General features: G+C 40.0%; 4 protein-coding genes across 5 annotated transcripts in view; 2 read left to right on the top strand and 2 right to left on the bottom strand.

The window, feature by feature from the left end:
• The window catches only part of LOC306754849 (cyclin-dependent kinase 17-like), a 38,926-nt gene extending 36,313 nt beyond the window's left edge, over positions 1 to 2,613 (top strand). For both annotated transcript variants that reach the window (XR_013771276.1, XM_079238943.1), the window contains one exon: positions 178 to 2,613. The gene's annotated coding sequence lies outside the window, so the exon portion shown is untranslated. The remainder of the gene's footprint in view (positions 1 to 177) is intronic.
• parapinopsina (parapinopsin a) lies at positions 2,257 to 6,562 on the bottom strand (the record flags this gene model as incomplete). Its single annotated transcript, XM_079238519.1, has 6 exons — positions 2,257 to 2,375; positions 4,209 to 4,281; positions 4,386 to 4,628; positions 4,708 to 4,945; positions 5,017 to 5,107; positions 6,235 to 6,562. 6 exons carry the CDS (start codon positions 6,560 to 6,562, stop codon positions 2,257 to 2,259), a joined length of 1,092 nt encoding a protein of 363 aa, XP_079094645.1.
• Positions 6,563 to 7,904: 1,342 nt separating this feature from the next.
• On the top strand, positions 7,905 to 13,595 carry ddx20 (DEAD (Asp-Glu-Ala-Asp) box polypeptide 20; the record flags this gene model as incomplete). The annotated part of the gene is made up of 11 exons (XM_079238749.1): positions 7,905 to 8,100; positions 9,231 to 9,325; positions 9,885 to 10,053; positions 10,144 to 10,258; positions 10,346 to 10,488; positions 10,616 to 10,754; positions 10,874 to 10,932; positions 11,325 to 11,407; positions 11,579 to 11,684; positions 12,145 to 12,246; positions 12,349 to 13,595. 11 exons carry the CDS (start codon positions 7,905 to 7,907, stop codon positions 13,476 to 13,478), a joined length of 2,337 nt encoding a protein of 778 aa, XP_079094875.1. The 3' UTR covers positions 13,479 to 13,595.
• A 4,485-nt stretch (positions 13,596 to 18,080) lies between these two features.
• Positions 18,081 to 22,716, bottom strand: part of kcnd3 (potassium voltage-gated channel, Shal-related subfamily, member 3) — a gene marked incomplete at both ends in the record, with an annotated part of 107,055 nt that continues 102,419 nt past the window's right edge. Inside the window, 3 exons of the mRNA XM_079239248.1 lie at positions 18,081 to 18,249; positions 18,670 to 18,929; positions 20,774 to 20,863. Coding sequence (XP_079095374.1) covers positions 18,081 to 18,249; positions 18,670 to 18,929; positions 20,774 to 20,863 — 519 coding nt within the window. The remainder of the gene's footprint in view (positions 18,250 to 18,669; positions 18,930 to 20,773; positions 20,864 to 22,716) is intronic.

Genomic DNA, 22,716 nt, shown 5'->3' with positions numbered 1-22,716 from the left:
ATTAATAGGAGTGTTTCTGCAGTATTTTTGGCCCTATAGTGTATGATTTGTATAACTGACATGTAGTGAAATTTGGAGGTATGTCTCAGTCTGTTTGTCAAAAAAAAAAAAAAAATCATTATTTCACATGCTCTTTTCTCTCCCATGTCTGTCTGCCTGTCTGTCTGTGTCTCTTAGCCCAGGGGAAGAGCAGGAGGCAGAGTGTGTTGTTTTAGTGCTGGCGGGGGCGACAACACGAAAGCGAGACATGGAGTTGTCTTGTCAGACATACATTCACTGATCCTGCCACACAAAAAAGACTGAAGGAGTGAGGCGAACCCTGCCACATAAAGACACACACTCAAGAGAGGTGATTTAAAAAAAAAACAAAAAAAAAACACATGCACTCACTCATAACAGGAAAACGACAAAACTAAAAGCTGAAGATTTAAAGTATAAAATAAAGACTCAGATCAACCCTAAAGATCAACAATGAAAAAAAAAAAAAAAACATAAAAAAACGTGTGATGCTGGAAGAAAAGTGGGAGAACAGATAATTCTCCTTGCTGCTGCTACCACTGCTGCCCAGATGAGGGCAGCAGTGGGATGTGAGCTGAACTTGCTGTATCAGTGAGCTGTATGGAAGATGGTGTAAAAGTGAACACAAATCAAAGGCAAAGAGAGAAAGGAGTACACCTTGTTGCTCTCTTTTGTCTTTTTCTGTTTCAGACTATTGTACATACATAGACTGCTTTCATAACACCTCAGCCTGAATCCAAACCAAGTATTGCACCTCAGTCCTGAAACTTTTGCCTAACCTCTTGACCCTTTATTACATGATCTCTCCCTATATCTTTTTCTCTTACTCTCTATCCTTTTTTTTATCACTATCTTAAATGCCCATTCACACTGATGGGTTCACTTGAAATTAATGAGTGTGTTTATCATTGGAGTTTACAGAGATAAACTTTTGCACCTTATTGTCCAGCAGAGGTCGGGCGGCTGTCATTACCTCTTCACTCCCTTCAGCAGAGTAGGATATAAAGTACACTGATGAAGAAGCATCAAATTGACAAACCAAAAGTAAATAACTACTTGCTAACCATGTTGCACTACTTCACTACTTTGCAATTAAAATGAAACAAACTCTGCAGTCCTCGTACCAGTAAACAATAAAAAGATTCGTTACTGTTCCATTATGCTGTAAAGAACACAACACTGCAAGATGCTGTCTGTCTGTACGTGAGAAGGATAACACGGAAGGATGGAGAGGTAAAGGACATGTACAAATCCTCACCTGCTTATTCTTAGACACCTCCCTCCTCTTTTGCCTTGACTGAGATGTTTTCTTGATTTTTTTTTTTTTTTTTTTTTTTTTTTTCTCTGACGTACAGGTGTTGATGTTGAACTTTTCTCTTTGCACCTGATTTTACCTCTTAATAGGTAGATTATTTCAAATACAATTTTCTGTCAAACTATGTGCATTTTAAAAAAACAAAACAAAACAAAACTCTTTTTCTTCTTTTTTTTTTTTTTTTAAATAAATCTGTATATATGATCATAAGTTTAACTTTGTCAGAAGCAATGATAAATCCAGGATGCTGTTCTCAGTCGTAATAGTGGGTAACGTGGCTGGGGACGTGTTGCACATTCCTTGAGCTCAGGACTTATTGCTTGTGTCGTTTTGTGGATTCATTGAGGTGCAGATTGATGCCCGTGTGTCCCCCAGTAGAGCAAAGTGCTGTAAAACCTTTGCAAATCTGCTTTAAATTTTATGTAAAGAAGAGGAATTTCTTAGCATCAGCTTATCATCCATTCTCTGTTATTTGATCATAATGTTGCTGTTCAGAGACTACCATACCTGTGTCCTTTCATGTCATGTCTTCAAGCATGTTTCTGTATTAACACAAGTTTTTTAATTGGTATGTGAAATAGCTGCTGTGGGAAAAGGATTACCTTCTTTCATTTTTTGCATGGGACTTGACCTTATCACATGATTTTACACCTCATTAGTACATAGAGATGGTACCAAAAATAACACACAGACAATGAAAATACACTGTTAAGTGTTATGTGCTGACAGGGACCATATAAGGTAATCTGACTCGACTTCAGCAGAAATGCAGAGGTTGTGATGTGTGGCTTGTCTAACTGGGCCATGACATCTTTAAACACGCAGACAAACTGTTCCTTCATGCTGTTGTAATTACAGGCTGCCAGAAACATGAGGGTCGAAGTCAGTCCTCCAAGCACCAGGGGTTTAAGCACACAACTGTTTCACACACCAATCAGCTGATAAGTCAACATGTACTGTATCTGTGAGATGGCCTGCGAGTGTAGTTTGAATTTCCTGTACTTCAGGCACAGACATTGGATGATTTCTGCATCATCTTTATCTAAGAAGGATTCAGAGAGAGTGAACTGATCCTGTGCCTGTGCCTGTCCAAAGGACTACTTATTTTCCCAGAGTGTGACAGTATGTAGCATGTACATAGATGATTCCTCACTCTGTATATACAAAGTGTACAGGTTTGATACAGCTATTCACATTCTGGCTTTTGTTTTTTTGTTTTTTTTCTTTATTGAAAGTCATAGCAATATTTCTGTAATCAATAAAAAGCCATGCAAATAGGATTATTGCCTTTGTGTTTATTCACCCACTCAGCCTGCACATGTCATCTAGAAAATCAATATATCACACTCTACAGTAGAGATGCTAAGTAAATAGTAAGTACAAATGGAAATGAGTTATGTTGCAGTTATTTAACCCTTGATTTGATTGAAAACGGTACAAAAACATCAAGAATAATATAAGAAACTTTGATATCATCAAAATAGTACTTTTTATGAAAGCAAACATGGGTTTTGGTGGAAAAATGCAAACGTTTTTTAGAATTTTGATTATTACTCATTCTGTTGTCAGATTAATTGTAAAAGCATCAAATTAAAATGATTATCTACGTGGCTACATCTTATATGTAGTCTCTGACCATCAAAAAAGTAAATAATTATCAGGTATCAAGTATTTAAACAATGCGATCTCATTATGAGAATAATCATGTAAAAATAGTTACAGACAACTTCATTTTCACTTGAAAACATTCAAAACATCATTAATCATGGTGAAGACACTGTTGCATATTCAGATACTTCCACAAATACACAGGAAGAAAAAAGTTGTATCCATCTTCCACAACAAAATAATTCCATAAACCTGCATCTGCATATTTGAAGGTAGATTGATGTGATAGTAAGACAAGACAGAAGAGAGAAAAAAAAAAAGTTCCACACTAAAATATTTAAGAACATGTTCCCTTTCTGTTGCACATCATAAAAAGACCAATGTCAGAAATGCCACATTATATTCTTAAAAGTTTATGAACAGGTTTCACTGTTTTCACTAACACAGTATCACATTTTTAAACAGAATTAGGTCATGCTGGGTATATTTGAAAACCACAACTGCAACTGATTGGTAATGACCACAATACTTTGCTGTGAAAAGAAAACGGCGAGAAAAGTCCCAGTATGAAGAGCAACGAGGCCTGACACCTGAAAGAAGACTGAAAATGGAGCTAAAGTCTCAATCAGACCTGAGACTGTTTACATTAAAGCTGAAGCTCTGGTTAAAGAGCAGCCAAAAGTGTGAACACTGAACTTTGTATGGACTCGGGGTGTGAAATGGCCAGATGTCATGTTGTCCTTTTTTTTTTCTCTCTCTTATTTTTTTTTCCTTTTATGTATACTACTTTATGATATATTTTTTCATTAACCTTGTGTTTTTCTTTTGTTTTGTTTTTTTTAACTGCACCTAGAAGAGCCTAATCAGGGACAGGGGCCGTAAATTAGCCTGGGGCTATAAGCCTTATGTACACGCCATTGGCCACCTAGGTGTCTATGTATTCTTGTACTGTCTCTGCCAAATAAACAAATAAATAAACTTAACAGAACTGAACTCTCCGTCCTGTTCTTCTAAATGTTGTCTTGTGGTTTCACTAATCCAAATGTAAAATGCCATATGGCATCTAGATCAGGATCAAACAGTTTATTTAGATTTGTGAAAAGATTTCTGTCCTTTGCAGAGGTTGGCTGATGTTGTACAGTAGATCAGATAAGCTTGAGCTGCCTTACAAATGAGACCACGGGCATTTGTACTCACATTCACTCTTTTAAAGGTTCTTTCAGTGAGACTTTTTTGCTCTTGTTAAATGTTACGCTGGTGTCCTCACCCTCAGATATTTGTGGCTCTGAGGACCAATGATTCCATTTACACAGAAGAGTAGAAACAGCATAGCCTCGAAACTGAAAACATGTACAAATGATTATGATTAGTTACTTTGCAAATACAGGGAATATGTCTGAATTAATATTCTTTTTCTTTATGTATGTGCTTGTTGAGGGATTACCTGTCTGTTCATGAAAATATATATGATGGGGTTGTAGACAGTACTGCTTTTAGCAAAATAAACAGGTATGGTAGCAATTACAGGGTCCACATAAAGACTTGGGTCCATGATGACAGCAAGGGCCATTGCAGCATAAGGCAACCAGGTGACCAGGAAGGCCAATACCATCACCACCACCATGCGTGCAACCTGCACCTCCATACGGTAAGTGCTTCCGCCTTCAGATACCTGCAGCTTAGTGACCTAAGACACCAGCTAGAAGATTTTATTATAACATCAATGCATACGTGAAAACTGAAGATTGGGTGTCTGCTTTGCTCACCTGGCGGAGGGTCCATAAAAGTCGCGAGTAGGACACTATGATGGTGAAGAAGGGCACAGCAAAGCAAAGGGAGAAGTAAATGATGATGTAGGACATGTTCCCAATATCACGGCTGTACCAGTGAGGAGCACAGGATATTTTGACACCCTCTTGTTCAAAACTCCCCCATCCAAACAGAGGGGGGGTGTTCCACACAAATGACCAGACCCAGGACAGAACCACTCCTGCAACGGCATGCCTGAGAACAGCAAACGTGCTATCAGACATGCTGATAAAGGAATTTTTAAAACTGTTTTTGTGAAATCACACCTGGTCTGAAACATGACACCACCCATGGGGTAACACACTACGATGTAGCGTTCAACAGAAATGACGGCTACTGTGCACAGACTGGCTATACCTGGAAAAAAAGAAAGAAAAAGGTAAGAATACATTCTGTTTTATTCAACTTCATTGATATAAAACGATGAAGAAAGGGCTTGATGGTTCAGTGGAACCAAGGAATATGGAGGAAAACTACTGTAATAAAGGCACCATTACAGTTCTTGGATCCGGTTCTGAGCAGGTCTAGAAGACCTCCCTGAAAAGAATCCACACAAGGAGTAAACAAGGAAGCTACAAACTACTGGAAGCTTAATGACGTTTAACAGAGAATTTGGAAATTGATTGTGTAAAGTCAGTCAGGAAACTTCTGCAGTAAAAGGCCTATATCAAAATTCATGTAACAATTTTGTCTGCTGCATTCAGAATAAAACCAACTTATTCTAATATTTTGAATCATCCTATGAAACAGTAAATAACTGTAATGTGGATTAGATGAATGCATGAACAAATTTCAGTTAGCTTGAGATATGAAACTTCTAATCTTGATATACATTCATGAAAAAATACTAGACTACCCTTGTTTACCAAAATTTCATGTTCATTTTTATTGCCCAGTGGTCTAATATTTTTTCCATGACTGTATCTTTCAGTAGTCAACCATCTCCAGGAGATTGGTTATGTTATTTTACAAAATTAAGTAATGTTTCCCAGATAATGCCAACATTTCTGATTAGTTCAGTCAATTGACTTTACCAGGAATGTAACAGAAGCTGTTTTTGTTGAGAAAACTGAGAAAATTGTCAGTTAAATGAGATGAAAGGTGTGATATTCATTATTAAGTATTCAATAAAGTATTCTGTGAGACACTATTTATGCTCATTAATAACAGCATTTTATAACAGCAGAATATATGATCTGTGAGCTTGTCTTATATTCTTTGTATTTGTGATTAGTTTTCATCCCTTCTTCAATGTTTCTGCAAAGCCTTCCGCTTAGTTGTGTTATTTGGCTTTAGAGTTCTTGTTTTCCAACATCTGGCTATGTCTTCTGTTAACTATAAACTGGAAGCAAGGATGAAAGTTTTTCTATAATAAAAATAACATAATGATTGTGAGCTATGAGAGATGGATCAAATTTATTTTCTTAGATGACAGGAAAGAAAACGATATGAAGAAAAAACAACTCCAAAAAACGTAGACTCACCAAAAAAGGTGACAGCAAAGCCTCCCAACACACATCCCAAACGTCCTAGGCTGAAGTATCCCATAGCGCTGTTCAGTGTGGTGGGCAGGCCTCCAAACACAGCACAGCCCAGGTCACAAACAGCAAGGTTCACCAGGGCATAGCTGACTGGCTGCCTTAGTTTTCTGTTTCTGGCCGTCACCACGATTACCAGGACATTAAGAAATATCCCCACCACGGAAAACACACCCATGATAATGGCCAGTATTGTATAACCCCTCCGAGACAAGAGCTCTGCCTGGGTGGAGTTGTTAGAAGAGGAATTTTCACGAAGTGTAACACAATCCATTCTGCTGTGCCTTGATCGAGTTGGGTAAAATTAAGTGTGTGAAAGCCAGAGAGATTGATGGATGATTCAACAAAAAATCAGCAAAAAATGCAGTAGTAGTCCATTGATAGATCAACTTTAAAATTGTTCACTGGTTGATACAATCACAAAAAGGGAAACACGCTGGTGCTTAATTTAAAAGAATAAGAATGAAAAGAATCATATCAACTAAAAACTCTTCTTCTCTCTGATGATGCTGCATGTTGGATGCTCTGGAACAACTTGAGAGAAAACGGAAATAGGATCACTTTAACAAGCAGAATTTTAATTCAGGCAGATCAAATCCATAGATCCGGATTGAGAGGACAATAACTATATCCTCTTAGACTGCACTTTCCATGATTGCTGGGTTTACTGCTGACTATGACTCACAGGGCAGAAAAATCAGTAGTAAGATATGGCTTTCAGTATCTTCAGCTAAATTTTTTTCTGTAGCAGATAATGAGCACTACTTAATGCTCACATGTCTCTTGAGAGGTACAAAGCATAAAAACATAGAGATGATCTGCAGAATAATTTCAGATTGGTAATATGGATTAATTACATAAAATAAATTATAAGTGAGGACACAATACAGTCACAGAAAAAAATTATTGACCACCCTTGTTTACCAGCACTCCATGTTCATTGTTAATGCCTGGTACAACAAACGAAAGGAACATTTATTTGGGACCAGGGTGAACTAAAAAATTCTCTGCGACTGTATACCAATATGCAGATTAAATAAAATGTTGAGGATAATACAAAGTACCTGTAATACAAAATACAGGTACTTTGTTTCTAATATTTATGTAAAAGTTCATCTGAATTTTCTAGGCCACATTAGCATGCAATATAAGTGGACATGTTTTTCTTGTAAAATATAAATTCATGTATCAACTTGCATTTCATTAAAGTTCCTCAAGTTAAGAATAGACAACTTAATACTTTTTAGGACTTGAATGGTAACCATTTGGGCCTGGCAGGCCTTCATCCAGAAGGGTGCTCCTTTCCAGTTGTAGCCAACCTCCCTCCAGTCCAGGTTGATGGTATAGACAATGAGCATCAGTGGTTCTACAGATCTATTTACAAATTATCATGTATGTCTAAAGAATAAACAGATTTAAAAAATGTGTAAGACCGCAGCTTGACTGTCACTGTGGACTAGAACTATATCATACTTTATAGCTTTTAATCTATTTTTAAACAGACCTCTTAATTCCGCTCCATGCCACCAGGAGGCAGCAGAGACAAAGGTTTATCTCTGTTCTTGAAGCTTCAAGTTTCCGGTAGTTTGATACCAACGATACACAGTCGTGTAAACATGGCTGCCTCCACGAAGAAAGCAGCCCACAACATCGAGACACGCAAACGGACCGACGATGTGCTTTTGTCGGAAGGGATCGACTTCAGCTCGCTGCTGCTGTCGCCGGTCGTGTTGGACGGACTGTCTGCCGCTGGTTTCCAGAAACCGTCCCCGATTCAGCTGAAAGCGATCCCGCTGGGCCGCTGTGGACTCGGTGGGTCTGAGATCTGAGTGGGTCTGCTGACACGTGTGTTGGTCAAGAAGGATGGATGTTACAGATATTTGTACATTGTTCTGACTGGTTGACTGGTTGCATGGCTGTTGTCATTTTGCTGGACCAAAACACGGATAAAATCAGACTCAAAGATTCATGTTTGTGTGAGTTCTCGTTAAAAAACGTGGGGGGGAAAAAAAAGCCGGAAATGATCTCATTTGTTTGAGCTGTACTTTTCAGGCTCAGTGCATTGGAAGTTTAGTTAATTTGTGAATCAGAATTGTGATTATTCAATGTTTGACTCTCAGGCAAGGGAAAGTTCGACTTAAGTTCTTGTTCCAGCCTCCTGTAGTGATGGCAGTGAGGTCTTGAAAGTATCATCACCACACAGAGCCTCACACAGCCTCTTTTAGACAATCTTTGCCACCATGGCCCTTCCTTCTTCTGGAAGGAAGCATTGACGCTTTGGACTCTTGAGGACCATCATAAACGACACCGGAACCTGATTCAGACTACGTATTGTTGATTGCAAGAAGATAAGGGTTACTTAGTTAATCCTCCTAACAACCACTCTTTAGCACATGACAGTTCTGTGTAAAGGCCTGTGTAAATAATGCCTTTTCCTTTTTTTTCTGTCTTTCACATACACTTGTTCTGCTACCTTCTTTAATAATAAAAAAAACAACAAACAAACAAACAAAACAACAACAAAAAAACCCTGTACTTTTCAGGACAAGAGTTGCAATAATTTCTGTCCACAGTACTATATTTAGTGACATTTGTGCAGAAGTGTCCCTGCTCCTGAGTTTTCAAAACCTTTTTAATTAAACTAAAAACTGTCTGCATAAGCAACACTAATACCAACCCAGTTACTCATTCTTATGCGTAGAATAATTCGACTGTCCTTGTGTAGAAATTGTGATCTGAAAATATCTAGATATAAGGTTTTTGCAACTTGTTGGTTGCCTGTGTGGTCTGCAGCAGTGAAGCAATTAGTGTTTAATCACAGCATGCTTGAGATAAAGCTTTGATTGATTGCACCCAAGAGTATTTCATTTTAGGCAACAAAACCGTGATTGTTTTTTGTTCTGGCTTCCTGTGCAGCTCTCATCGTCCATCTCTTGTTTCAGATTTGATTGTGCAAGCCAAGTCTGGCACAGGAAAGACGTGCGTGTTCTGCACCATCGCCCTTGACTCTCTCATCCTGGAGAATTCGGCTACTCAGGTGAACAGATTCACATAAGCGTGAAATTTCAATATCAAATCAAACTTTTTGTATAGAACTTTCCCTACAAAAGCATGTCAAAGTACTTAACAACATAAAAAAAACAAAACAAAACACGCACGTTACCTACACAAGCACAAAACCCAACCCTTCCCCTGACCATTTATGCCAAAATAAAAACTAATAACTTCCTTATTCTGACTCTACATCTGGCTTGATACTTTCTTTCCCAATGCTTTTGATCGCAGTGATTTTATTTCTGTGTATGGATCTAATAATTAAATGCCGTGTTTTATTTGACCACAAACAGACAGTCAACAGTAATCACTTTGGTTTTGGTGTTCCTAATCTGATGAGTTCAAGCGGCTTACTGTCAAAATTAAAGATGAAATACAGGCAAAGACGAAGTACATCTGCTCTTTTTATTATGCGCTTTAATCTTATTAGCTATGAGGTCTTACTGATCAGCCATAATCCAGCACCTGCCCTTCTTTAATCATCTCCCATTGAATGTTGGTCACAAAAAATCCTTTAAAAAAATTTTTTTTTTGTCTTGTAGGTTCTTGTTTTGGCTCCCACACGTGAGATAGCGGTGCAAATCCACTCAGTTGTGATGGCCATTGGCTGCGCCATGGAAGGCCTGGAGTGCCACGTTTTCATCGGGGGCAGGCCTGTGAGTCAAGACAAAGCTCATCTGAAGAAGTGTCACATAGCTGTGGGTTCACCTGGTAAGAAGAGGACATTGACACATAGCCTGTACATGTGATAATCACTCTGTTGTTTTTGTTTGGCACCATTGTTCCTGCTTGTGTGTGCAGGTCGTATCAAGCAGCTCATCGAGCTGGGTATGTTGTCCACTAACAGCATCAGACTGTTTGTTCTGGATGAAGCAGACAAGCTACTAGAGGAGGGCAGCTTCCAGGAACAGATAAAGTAAGGGAGGCAAAACTGTGCTCTAATATTTCATATTTGTGCATTTTTTACAAACCCACATTCACTCATGTCCCTGCTCCTCCTCAGCTGGATATTTTCCTCTCTGCCGGTCAACAAACAGATGCTTGCACTCTCTGCCACCTACCCAGAATCCCTTGCTCAGCACCTTACTCGCTACATGAATGAGCCCACTTTTGTCAGACTCAATCCGAGTGATATGGGCCTGAAAGGTAAGACACATGTTCATGGATTACAAGCTTCAGCTCAAGCACCTGACTCTTTGACTTGATGCTTCTTGTAATTAAACCACACAGCCACATGATTTCATGCGCGTTTCCCTTGTGTTCCTGATGCCAGGGCTGAAGCAGTATTACAAGCTGGTGCAGTCCCATCCGCTACCTCACAAGGTGTTTGAGGAGAAGGTGCAGCACTTACTTGAGCTGTTCAGTAAAATCCCGTTCAACCAGGCTTTAGTGTTTTCCAACATGCACACAAGGTACAAGCTTAAATGTTTGCTCTCTTCTTCACAGCTGCTGGTGACTAACTTCCTATAAGTGGAAAAACAAAATAAAAGATTTTATTAAATTTGGAAATGAATGCGTTTTATCCCCACAGGGCCCAGCACCTGGCGGACATCCTGTCTTCTAAAAGTCTACCTGCTGTTTGCATATCAGGTAACTTTAAAACATTAAAATGTATAATGCTAAGTTGAATAGTTAATTGCTCATTCTGGAGCGTGAATGCTTGCTTTATTTTAATATTCATGACTTGGTTTTATCATGTGAAGATCTTTGTGTTGCCCCTGGCATGAATAACGCTTTGGAAATAAAGTGTGATTTGAACAGCTGCCAGTTAGCTTATCATAAATACGGGAAAGCACGAGAAAGCAGAAGTGGTAACATGGATACTTGACTGTTAAAGTGTGCGTATAGTGTCTGACATTTTAAGATTGGGGGAAAAAAAAGCCTTTTATTTTGTAGGAGCTTTCAGACTGGTTTTGTATTGTTTGCTGCCTTAAGAGAGTAGATGAGATCCGATTTAAGGAGGCACTGTGTGATCTGTACAGGTGGTCTGAGTCAGGACCAGAGACTGGAGGCGATGTCAAAACTTAAGCAGTACCAATGCAGAGTGCTCATCTCTACTGACCTGGTGAGACTTGTCTTCCATTGCATCGCTTTCCTTTTGCTTTCCATTTGAGACTGCGTGTCTCGAAGGGGCTACTTGTATAAATGAAGGTTTCATATCTACTCTATTTTCTACAGACTAACAATGATTTCCTTTTGCACATAAGCATTTTTTCCATGGTTCTTTTTGTAACAGACCTCCAGGGGTATAGATGCAGAGAAGGTGAACCTGGTGATAAACTTGGATGTGCCGCAGGACTGGGAAACCTACATGCACAGGATTGGACGGGCTGGGCGTTTTGGTAAGTCTCCAGTAATCAAAGCCATTAAAAAAAGGTTTCTTATTGTTGTTTGTTTATTATTGTGAGCACGACTCAGTAAGACGCTCCAGGTGACTGCTGAAGTATGTTGCTCTGAATATAATTTGCTTCACCAAATAGGAATGCCTGATTTGTTTTGACTGCATTAACACTACTTTACAGATTAGCTCTGGTAGTTTCTAAAACACTAAACAAGGTCAACAGGTTGTTAGTCCTCATTAAATTATGATTATCCTGAGCTGTATTGTAGTGGGAAGGTTGTTAAACCTAGCAGACACTGTCATTAAGCGCGCGTGTGTGTGTGTGTGTGTGTGTGTGTGTGTGTGTGTGTGTGTGTGTGTGTGTGTGTGTGTGCGCGCACATCTGCCATCCTGTTACACACAACTTGTACACCCCTTATGTGGTCATATAGTTCCATGTGACAATTACATTTTGTCTGTAGGCACTCAGGGGCTGGCTGTGACCTACTGTTGCCATGGTGAGGAGGAGAACAAGATGATGGCCATTGCTCAAAAATGTGGCCTCAGTTTGACTGCACTGCCTTGTAAGTCCTGCCGACAAGCAGTGTGTGTTTATTTGTCTTTGCATGTCAAGCCTACGATTTAATGTTAATCAAGAAAAATAATCCCTGTCTGATGTCGTTTAGCCACCTTAGAGCCCTCGCTAATGGATGAGCCATGTGACTGGGATGTCTGCGCCGATGCCTCTGCTCCAGACCCCGTTTCCCAGCGCAGACCCAGAACTGAAAAGAAGAGGCAAACAAAGACTGGTGTACCTGTGTGTGATCCCATCTGTGATCGAGCTGGAGAGAACAGCAGTCAAAAAAAGCCTGATAAGACTCGCCAATCACAGAGGAGAGGACCGCATGCTGAGGAAAATGCAAGGCAAACATCTTCCCAAAGGGATGCTGTGCTGCCACAAAGTCCTTCTCAAGCAACACAGACTCTAAAAGAGCTGCATGACGCCCTGCCGAAGATCCCTCCCCTCAGCTCTTTCAAAATTTGCAGGTCGAGGTTTGTTCCTTTAGAGGAGGCTGAGCAGGACTTCCAAAACTTCATCACTACTGGTTTAGGGAGATCAGTGGAGGTCATCCGGTTGTTTGCAGGCAAAGAAGATGGTGGTCCCAGTGATCAGAGCAGATACAGGGAGTCTGTTATACTTGATGATGATGATGTTGTGCAACCAATAACTCAATATAATGAAAGGTTAAAGTTGGACATTTCCCCTCAGAGGTCAGTTTCTGGTTCTTGTAGCTCCCAGTCTGATATGGAGGAAGATGTGACTCCCGGAGAATCGAATCAGACTGCAGGAGCTGAGTACAGAGGAGTCACTGGGCCTCAGACTGAAAAACCCACTTCACACAAACCCTCCGCACCCAGAATACATGACCAGAATACAAGTGCAACAAATGGAAGGGTTTTGTCTCAACATGGAAGTACTGAATCTGAACCAAGCGCCGAAGCAAGCAGGGCAACACATCGGGCCCCTGCAGCGTGGACTTCCAGAGGTGCATCCAAAAGGATAAAAAAAGAGGATAAAAAGGAGACGAAAGGAAGGCCAAAGAGAAAAGGGAATGAGGAGGCTGGCATAGAGCTGGAGGAAGACTGGAGCTCGGAAACATACTGGAGGGACTATTACAGAGCCTGGAGTGATTACTACACCTCAATGTCCAGTTTTCAAGAGCGTGGGTACCAAAGCTACTACAATGTTGCTCACAACTGGATGGCAGCTTATCGCATGAATGCAGTCTACATGGAAGAGCTGATGAAGTATTGATCTGTCTACAATGTAAATCAGTGTTTCCAGTTGTATGTATTTTCTACAGGAAAATGTTCACTCCACCAGAGTTCCCATCCAATTGTAACCTGCATGAAAGAAAAGAAGTGCAGCCGGACAGGGGAGTGTTTGCACTTGGGGAAAGGTTTGACATGTTGTACTGATGTGGAACTTATACACAAGTAGTTTTCAACAAATCCAGTGTATGGTGTCATTTTTTTTCTAATAAATTACTAGAAATTCACATTTATTGTTTACTTTGTTGCAAAGCTTTCTTTTGTTGACATAAGTTCAGGGTCCTTGAGATGCAGAATATGACCAAAAATTCACAAAACTTCAGAAAAAACATTTTTTTGGGTCATGTTTTTGGTTTGTTTTACATGTTTAAATGGTTTAGAACTCTGCTCTCTGCAATGTTTTGATTTATTACTATGCTTTGTTTGTGTTAATTTCACATTAGGCTATATACAATACTGCCAGTCATCACTTTAAACTTTTGTTCTGATAAAGCACAGACTGTTCTGCGTGTTTAGTAGAGTATGATGTGGTCATGCTCCTGATTACAAACTATATCAACCCAATCACCCTGTTTGTGCTGGACATGACAAATGGTAACTGTAGGATTTAAGCTGGCAGTAAAACTCATGAAGCAAAGGTAAATACTGTTTAGCACTCAGTCAGCACAACACTGGTGAGGAGACTTGTTAGGATGCAATATTTGCAGCAATAGATGAAAGGATTGACTTGTGAAAGTATGGGAGTTTACAATTTGTAGATCCAATGAAATTTTCATGGATTTTTTTCTTATTCTAAGCAGCAGAGTCCTTAGAGGTCTTGTAGAGCAACTTGTGAGTGTTACATATGATGCAGAACCAGTTGTCTACAGATTTGAACAAAACAGCCTTCTGGACAGCTCTGTTTCCATTAATGACCTTTATGTGCTCCGTGTCTTTTCTGCATTACAAGAGGAAACCCAAAGTGTCAGGTTGAACACCGTATGGTGCAGCTGTGTCCAGATGCTCACCGATGAACATCAGCATGGAGTGTTTCCAAGCAATCGCCCTCCTTTCTATGTGGTTGCATCCAAAGTGAATACTCGATCTCAGCAATGTCTTTTGATGCTCGGAAGCAGGAAAAAACACAAGAAATCTGGACTTTAGGTATATAAACACCATGTTCATGCTTCACCCGTGGTTGTATTTCAGCTAATGCTGTCATCTCGGGCCAGGATGTGCTGAGCTTTTTTTCACACAATATTGAAAAATAGAAAAGAAATTGCGATTTGGTTTGTCATTCATTTGTAGCTGAGAATGAATTTGTATTTGGAAAAAATAGGACAGCTTGCACCATTCTTAGTTCTGTTTTTTCCTTGAGTTGCTAATGGAGCTGGAGATATCTTGTCACCATGAAGTTTTGCTTTGAACTCTGCAAGACCCTCTCCTGCATCGTAGGATTCATCATAAAGGGATTAGCCAGAGGATTCACTACTTGGATATGAACATTTGGGTCACCACAAACACTGCACTTTTGGAAACGAAAACAGCCCAGAAGCTAAGTATGAACAAGCTTCTACCTTGTATTTACACACCTGATTACATAGAGGCATTTCAAGGCAAAGAGATGAGTCCACAGACTATTTGTGGCAGATATAGATGTTTTATCAGGCGTTTCACAGTTGGGACACAAGACAAGGTCATAAATAATATCCAACACCTGACAAGATACGCACAGCAGTAGTCTCAACAACGACAGGTGGCACAGAGGGCAAAGCAAAGAGTGAAAGGAAATCTGTGAGCCCAGAGAGAAGACGGTCAAAAAAAAAAAAAAAAAAAAAGTTCATAACAGAGAGACAAACACAATCACAGACCTGTTGCTGTTTGTAAAGAAAAATGCAATTCTTTGACACTTTGAGCAGAATATATGTGTACATAATATTTAAAACTGTGTCACTTGAAAGGGCAGCTGACACAAAACAACCTGCTGTAAAACAGGGAGGCAGGAACCTAATCATCATTGTCCTTAGCAATGAAAAACAGGGAGCCTCACTTCTGCCAACACCAACCATGTCAAGCAAGTGGATTTCTGTAAATTTCAAATGTCGGACTTTATGCTGTGAATATGAAGTCAATGTATTCAACTAGTTTTAAAAAATACACTGAAAAAGCTTTGCTTGCCTGTGCTTTTCTTATTTTTCTTTATAAAATCCATATTAATTTGCGCACAATTTGACTAAACACTAAAACTGGATCTAGGCAGTTGTTGTCACTTTGTACAGTACTAAGTTACCAGCAATAGTACGAGGCCACTACTAGGAACATTAGAGGTAAAACACATCCTGCTCTGGCTCTTAGAATAATTAGTTTTCTCTGGGTTTGGGACTAGCAACCTAAGTTTTGACAGATAATGTGTATATATATATATATATATATATATATATATATATATATATATATATATATATATATATATATATATATATATATATATATAAATAATGTATAATATGTCTTTTCCCAAATGCATATGTAAAACTAGTTACGCTTTCCAGATGGCTCCATTTTAAGCTAATTCAATACACATATTTCTGTAAGTTCATGATACATTTGCCGCTTTTTTAACAATTTCAAACAGTCCATTTGTGCATGAAAAAAAAGAAAACAGTATAACATCAGCTACAGGTAAGCATACATAATATAACACGAATTCCAGTATTGCTTTTGAAATGGCAGACACTGGTGCATCTGTGGCTAGTCTATGTGCTCTTGCTCCCCAATATGTTTCTTCTACACAGAGCATAAGTTTGTGGTTAGTCTGCTTCCACTGTCGGCGCTCCTTTCTGCTCTAGTGAACATCTATCTAGTTGTGGTCTCACCAACACCATGGCAGACCTACCTGTCCTTTAGCCCGCTCACGCCAAAATGACATTCAAGATTAAAAAAAACAAAAAGGCCAAAAGAGCAGCTTTGGGTTGGAATAAAATGTCATCATCAATAGTTACAAAGGTTGACTTTGATGGGAAGTAAATGCTTCAGGTATTGGGAGGTAACAAACAGAACAACGCAGTTTTAATAACAGAGAACTGTGTAGATGTTTCGTACAGTATCCTCTGTGTCTCTGTAGTCACATTTACAACAGACTTCCCTGCAATTTAGTCTCTGGAAGAAAAAGTTGAAAATAAAAATGATAGGAAAAGAAAAAGAAAGAAGTCATTTGTAACACCAAGGAGGACAAAAAGTACAAACACCAAGTTTCCTAACCACACAGAGTACACATACTCAACAACTCTGAAAAATGCCTGCTGAGTTTGGGGAGGTAAAAACAGCTATAAAGACTACTGAAAGCATACTGTTGTTCACACAGAAGGTGGGGATACAACAGGACAACAACAAGAAAGAGAAGGATGTAGAGAGGAGAGTGAGAACGAGAGGACGGCTTCACTGGGTCTGCCAAACGATGGTCAAATATTACAAAATATTCTATTAACAATATTCACAAGGATCACAAGCTCAGGGCAGATTTGTGTCAGAAATTCTCAGCAAACACCTTGTGCTTTTGAATAATAGAAGTATGGATTTAAAATAAACTTTGATTTTACTTTGAAAAGAATTTAGAAGTTATTTGAGCTCAGTTGGGATTAAAGAGCCAAAAGGGAATAGGGGGCAGGTTAAGAAAAAAAGTAAGAGTAAGTAAAAAAAGAGAACATATACATCTCTTTTCACTCTGGCAAAACAGGCACATACCGTATAAACTCTTTGCAGCTGAGAATTTTGGACAGAAATATTGCAATGAACCTTTCGGAGTGGCAGCTATATACCATACACTGAACCATAGAGCCTTTCATGAGAACTGAAACACAACTTTAGATCAACTTCGAGAAACACGCATCCCCACACACACATGCACACACTTCCTTTCATAAACGTCACAATTTTGCTGTATAGCAAAAATTCACATACACTCATTTACAAATACCAAACTCATTGGAAATGGCATCACGGAGACACCTACGGCTTTTCATATTCAAGAATTTTTAATGAGGTGGGATGATATTCAACTTGAAAGGACTGGTGGCATATCAATCTATCAACAGGTAAGTGGATAAAAATAACTGCATATAAGGGCAGAATGAATCGGTTGGGGGGAAAAGTTTTGATTGTGTTTTTATTTTTTTTTCATTCCCTTTGAGTATTTTCTTTATTTTCCCTTATAACTCCAGCTTGAAAAAAAAAAGGTGAAACTGAAGCATAAATAATAAAAAAAGGTGCTTTGTGCACAGTGACACACAACTTACTCTGGGAACCCACCTCTAACACTTAGAGGCACACACTCACTCACTTTCTAATCTTAAATAACTCGCTTTTAATCTTGTCCACCCTTTCGTTCACACTTGCATACAAACGCGTGTATGCCAACCACTAGTATTACGACAGGTTATCTGGAAGCCATCTTCCAACTGTACAAAGTCCATGCCATTGCAGGACACGACCAGCAGAGGGCAGGCTCTGCTAAGGACTCTTCCATCATTCTGAGTCCTCTTCCATCTCTCAGTCTTTCTCAGAGTCTTTATCTGTCTTTCTATGTGATGCCCCTGCACTATAGTCTTCACAGTGCGGACACCTTCACAACATTTTGATGAATGGGGCCGGCGGGAAGATGAGCGTCGCCCTCAGGAGTTGTCACCGGTGGTGTGGGGATGCTGATGATTGCTGTGGTGATCTGGCTGCTCTGGCAATTCAGAGGCTCATCTACGCGCATATTCAAACTGGAGCGGCTGCAGGAAAAATTAAAGACAATCATGGATTAAGATAATGCCAGAAAAAAATGCTAAAAGGGATTTGAAGCTTCAGGGGACTGGATATTTCCCAGACCAGCTGCAGTTAAGGAAAAGTTCTTTTCTGCAGCTTTTTACTACTAATGAAGTGGTTTTGTGGGAGAAAACAGTGAATTCAAACAACTTTGATCATAATCACAGATCACTAAATATTATCAGGGCAATCTGAGAGTAAATTAGCCACTGGTCATCATTAGTTATGTGATGGGCAATTACGTTAATGATACAAAATGATAGAGTTGCAAAATTTTGGCCATTACCCTACATCTGGACAGAGCTGACAAGTTAAAAGATTACATTTCCAACTGAGATACTGAAAAAAAAGAAGTGAAAAAAGAACTTTGGGAATCCTGATCTCACCTGGTGCTGAGGGGTTGGATGTGGATGGTGCTGAGCTCCTGCAAGCCTTGTTGGTGTGTGTGCGAGTGTGTCAAAGGCTGCATGTGTGCAGGGGCACTGGCGTTTGGTAAAGGTGTGTGGTGCTTCTTGCTTCGGCGGGTGCAGCATGTGCCTGTCACGCCATCTTGGCTGGAGAGGGAGGGGCTTCGAGATGGATAATTCTGCAGCCCTGACTCCAGGTAGCTCTGCTGGTAATACTGCTCGTCCACAAACTCATGGTTCTTCAAAGCAAAGACAGAATCACAATTCAGGTCTTAGATTTAAATGTTTGTATTTGTGACCAAGTACTGAGCATGCCTTTAGTTTCCACTTGATTTTGTGAGTCAACAACTGCTCTCAGAATGTTTTGACTAATTTTAGATCAGTGTTTCCCAATCTAGGTCCTCAGAGCTCCCCTGCCCTGCACATTTTAGACATGTTCCTCCTCCAAAATATTTGAGTCAGATTACTGAACTTCCTCACCAACTCAACTCAACTCAACTCAACTCAACTCAACTCAACTTTATTTATAAAGCCCTTTAAAACAACCAAAGTTGGGACAAAGTGCTGTACATCAGCCAAAAAATTATAAGATGTATAAATAACACAATAAAACAATAGATCATACAAGGAATAAAAAAAAGAATAAATAATAAATAAAATCAATAAAACCAAAATTAAAACCAAAACCTAGCACACTGACCAGAAGCAGACTTACACTGGGTTAAAAGCCACGGAATAAAAATGGGTCTTAAGATAAGCTTTAAAGTCGGACAGTGAGGAAGCTTGTCTAATGTGGAGGGGAAGCTCACTCAACAGTTTAGGACCGGCAACAGAAAAAGCTGTCCCCTCTGAGCTTCCATGTGGACCTCGGTACGTCCAGGAGCAGCAGGTCAGCTGACCTGAGGCCCCAAGTTCTTTGCAGCCTGTTAACAAGCCCTTTAGATCATTCAGATGTTTTAAAGTAGGTTTACCCATACAACATGCAGGGCACGGGGTCCTGTGGACCTGGATTGAGAAACACTGGTTTAGGATGAATGGCTCAGCCATTTGCTTGTGGGTTGGAGTATACAACAGATACCGTTTCCCAGTATAAGACTTTCTTAAAGCAGTTGGTGTCAATACTTTTCAATAAAATAAGAAATCACAAAACTAGAAAAGCGGTTGCTCATGGCGACGAGCCCACAGAGAATTACTTCTTAACTCAGCTGTTCCCGACAGCAGATTGTAAGAACAAAATTGAGTAGATTGAAATACTGGACTTAAATCGCTCCTAAACAGGCACCAACATGAAGCTGTTTTAGAAGAGAATTGTTTACTACAGTTCACCTCATTGTATAAATCTAGACGCTCCTTTACATTGGCCACTGTGTTGTCGGTTTTTACACATCTACAGTGTCAGTTCTTTTCACCGAATAAGCTACAACGACGGCTGCACGGTGGCGCAGTGGTTAGCACTGTGGCCTCACAGCAAGAAGGTCGCTGGTTTGATCCTTGGCTGGTTTGGTGGCCTTTCTGTGTGGAGTTTGCATGTTCTCCCCGTGTATGTGTGGGTTCTCTCCAGGTACTCCGGCTTCCTCCCACCATCCAAAGACATGCATGATAGGTTAATTGGTCACTCTAAAATTGCCCCTAGGAGTGAGTGTGAGCATGAGTGGTTGTTTGTCTCTCTGTGTGGCCCTGCGATGGACTGGCGAGCTGTCCAGGATGTACCCTGCCTGTCACCCAAAGCCAGCTGGGATAGGCTCCAGCTTCCCCGCAACCCTGAATTGGAATAAGCGGTTTGGAAAATGAATGAATGAATGAGCTACAACAACAGAGAAATGCCTGGATGGTGGTGCAATTTGGACTTTCACACTACTATTAAGTCACCATTGTAGAACTCATGCTTTTGGGGCTTTTCATGTGTTTCTGAAAAATAAACAAAAAACAAAAAACTCTGCATGCACAACTTGCAGTGGGAAGCTCACCTGAACTGACTGAACCGTTCTAAAACTTTCAAACTGTGCCACCTCAAACTGAATCGCTCAGTGGAAACAGGGTTATTGGCTGAAACAGATAAAAAGCCATAGAAGTGTGAACTCACAGTGGTTTTCTCCAGACAGTGCAGCAGGTGGTGATGCTGGCTCTCCAAAAGAGAGGTAGACTTGTTTAAACGTTGCTCATCCTCAGTGGAACTCTGAAGCAAACACACAAACACACAAATACACACACATGAAGTGAATGTAATACTCCATTCTCTTTCAGGAAGATGCTTATGTGATGTGGGAAGTGTGCTGCCAGCTGCTGTCTCAGTATCTGAAAGGTTCATCTTGTTTGGAAGCTGCTTGATTTGAAAGGAGACAAAAGGAAACCAGACAGGTAGAGTTTTACTCGTGTTCGTAGTTCGGAGCAGAGAACAGACAGCCGTCAGGACTGCAACCGTGCCAGTCAGACACGGAGAACATTTACTATTCCGAACCTAAGAGGGATTTCGTCTAACATCAGTGGAGCCAGTGCACTGATCTGTGAGGGGGAGGGGGACTTCAGCACAGCTCACACCTAATAGATATTCAATATACAGTTCATATAAAAATTTGCATTGTGACATTTTGCCTCTTTGCTTGCTGTTGCTAAGGTTTGGAAGAAGCCACTCGCTAATGACTTGTTTTCCATATTCCGTATCCTTTAGTGTGTTTGTGTGTGTGAACTCGCTTAAACAAGTGGGCGTAGCTTCTAGTTCTGCTGTGGTTCAATTTTTACCGCAGTGGAAGCAGTTTAGAGAAAGTGAGGAGGAGAAGTAAAGAAACAAGTAATAGATAGAAAAACAACAACCAACAAAATTAACTGTTGTGACCCTGTATTGGAATTAGCAGTATACAAAACAGGTGAGTGGATGAATGTCTCCAGTTCATTTGCTTCTATTTTTTTCAGGTAAGTGGTTCTACCTTCAGGGAGAGTTAAGGGCTTTATGATGAAAAAAATCAAATATTGACGTACAGGAACTAATAAAACAAATGGGATATATGTCTAAGTCATAAATCTCAATGTACCTAAAATCGAGAAAAGACACAAAAAACAGAAAATTTGCGAAACAGTCTGCAAAAGTATTGTCGGCTTGCTGCTTCTTTTGTCTTTTGCAAAATGTCATCAGTGTTCATGTCAGAATTACAGCTGTGTTTCAACTTTAACACTTTCAGTGGGTTGCATCAGTCTTCCCCAAAAGAATCCATAGTTGAGCAGTTTATATAAATATACACAAAGCCAAAAAGTACTGCCCTCATCCTGTATGCTGCACAGCAGTGTCGAGAGGCAAGCAAAATGCCATGTTTGGAAGATTTGTAGTAGCAATTTTCTGTTTGTTAAGTGTGTGGCGGGGATGTAAGCAGAGACTTCTTTGCTGAGAGGGTACATTCCCGAGCTGATGACTCAGTTTTCCTCTACTCAGCTGTGTTCATGCTGCTTATGTGTTGCTAAAATAGCAGAAGAACACAGGTGTTTAGGACGGAGATATTTCTGGCTTTCTCTATCCATGCAATTGCAAGCCTGTATCAGCAATCTGTCTGGAGGCGGCAATGGCTCACCACACAGGTGGCCACCATACTGTAGAGTGGAAACAATTTTATCTGCCCGGTAACAAAACACACTGTTGCCCTGCATGGTGCCGGTCATATTATTATTACCCTCCTTGCAATTGAACATTTGGGAGAAATGAATGTTTAGTTAAAATTGTACACAATGATCAGTGATATGATCTCATTAATAGAATACTTATACTGGTGAGAAAAATCTGAAATGAATACAAATTCAAGACCTCTGAGGGCTTCTTGTGCTTCTGCCATTGAGATATTAGCTGCAGATCTTCAAAATTCAGTGAGCTAAAGAGCGGGCCCTTTGTGGATTGGGCTCGGTCCAGAGGCTTAACAATGGTGGCCGTTAACAAACACTGATGGGGTGTGACTAGTTTGGAGTTATGTTCAGATTAGCAGTGTATGGTAAAGTAACATCTATATTAGGGGTGCCCAGCTCCGGTCCTCGAGGGCCACAATC

Source organism: Telmatherina bonti, assembly GCF_933228915.1.
Source record: "Telmatherina bonti genome assembly, chromosome: 4".
Taxonomy (NCBI): Eukaryota; Metazoa; Chordata; class Actinopteri; order Atheriniformes; family Telmatherinidae; genus Telmatherina; species Telmatherina bonti.
Note: the sequence above shows the minus strand (reverse complement) of the source record. Positions and strands in the feature narration are given on the sequence as shown.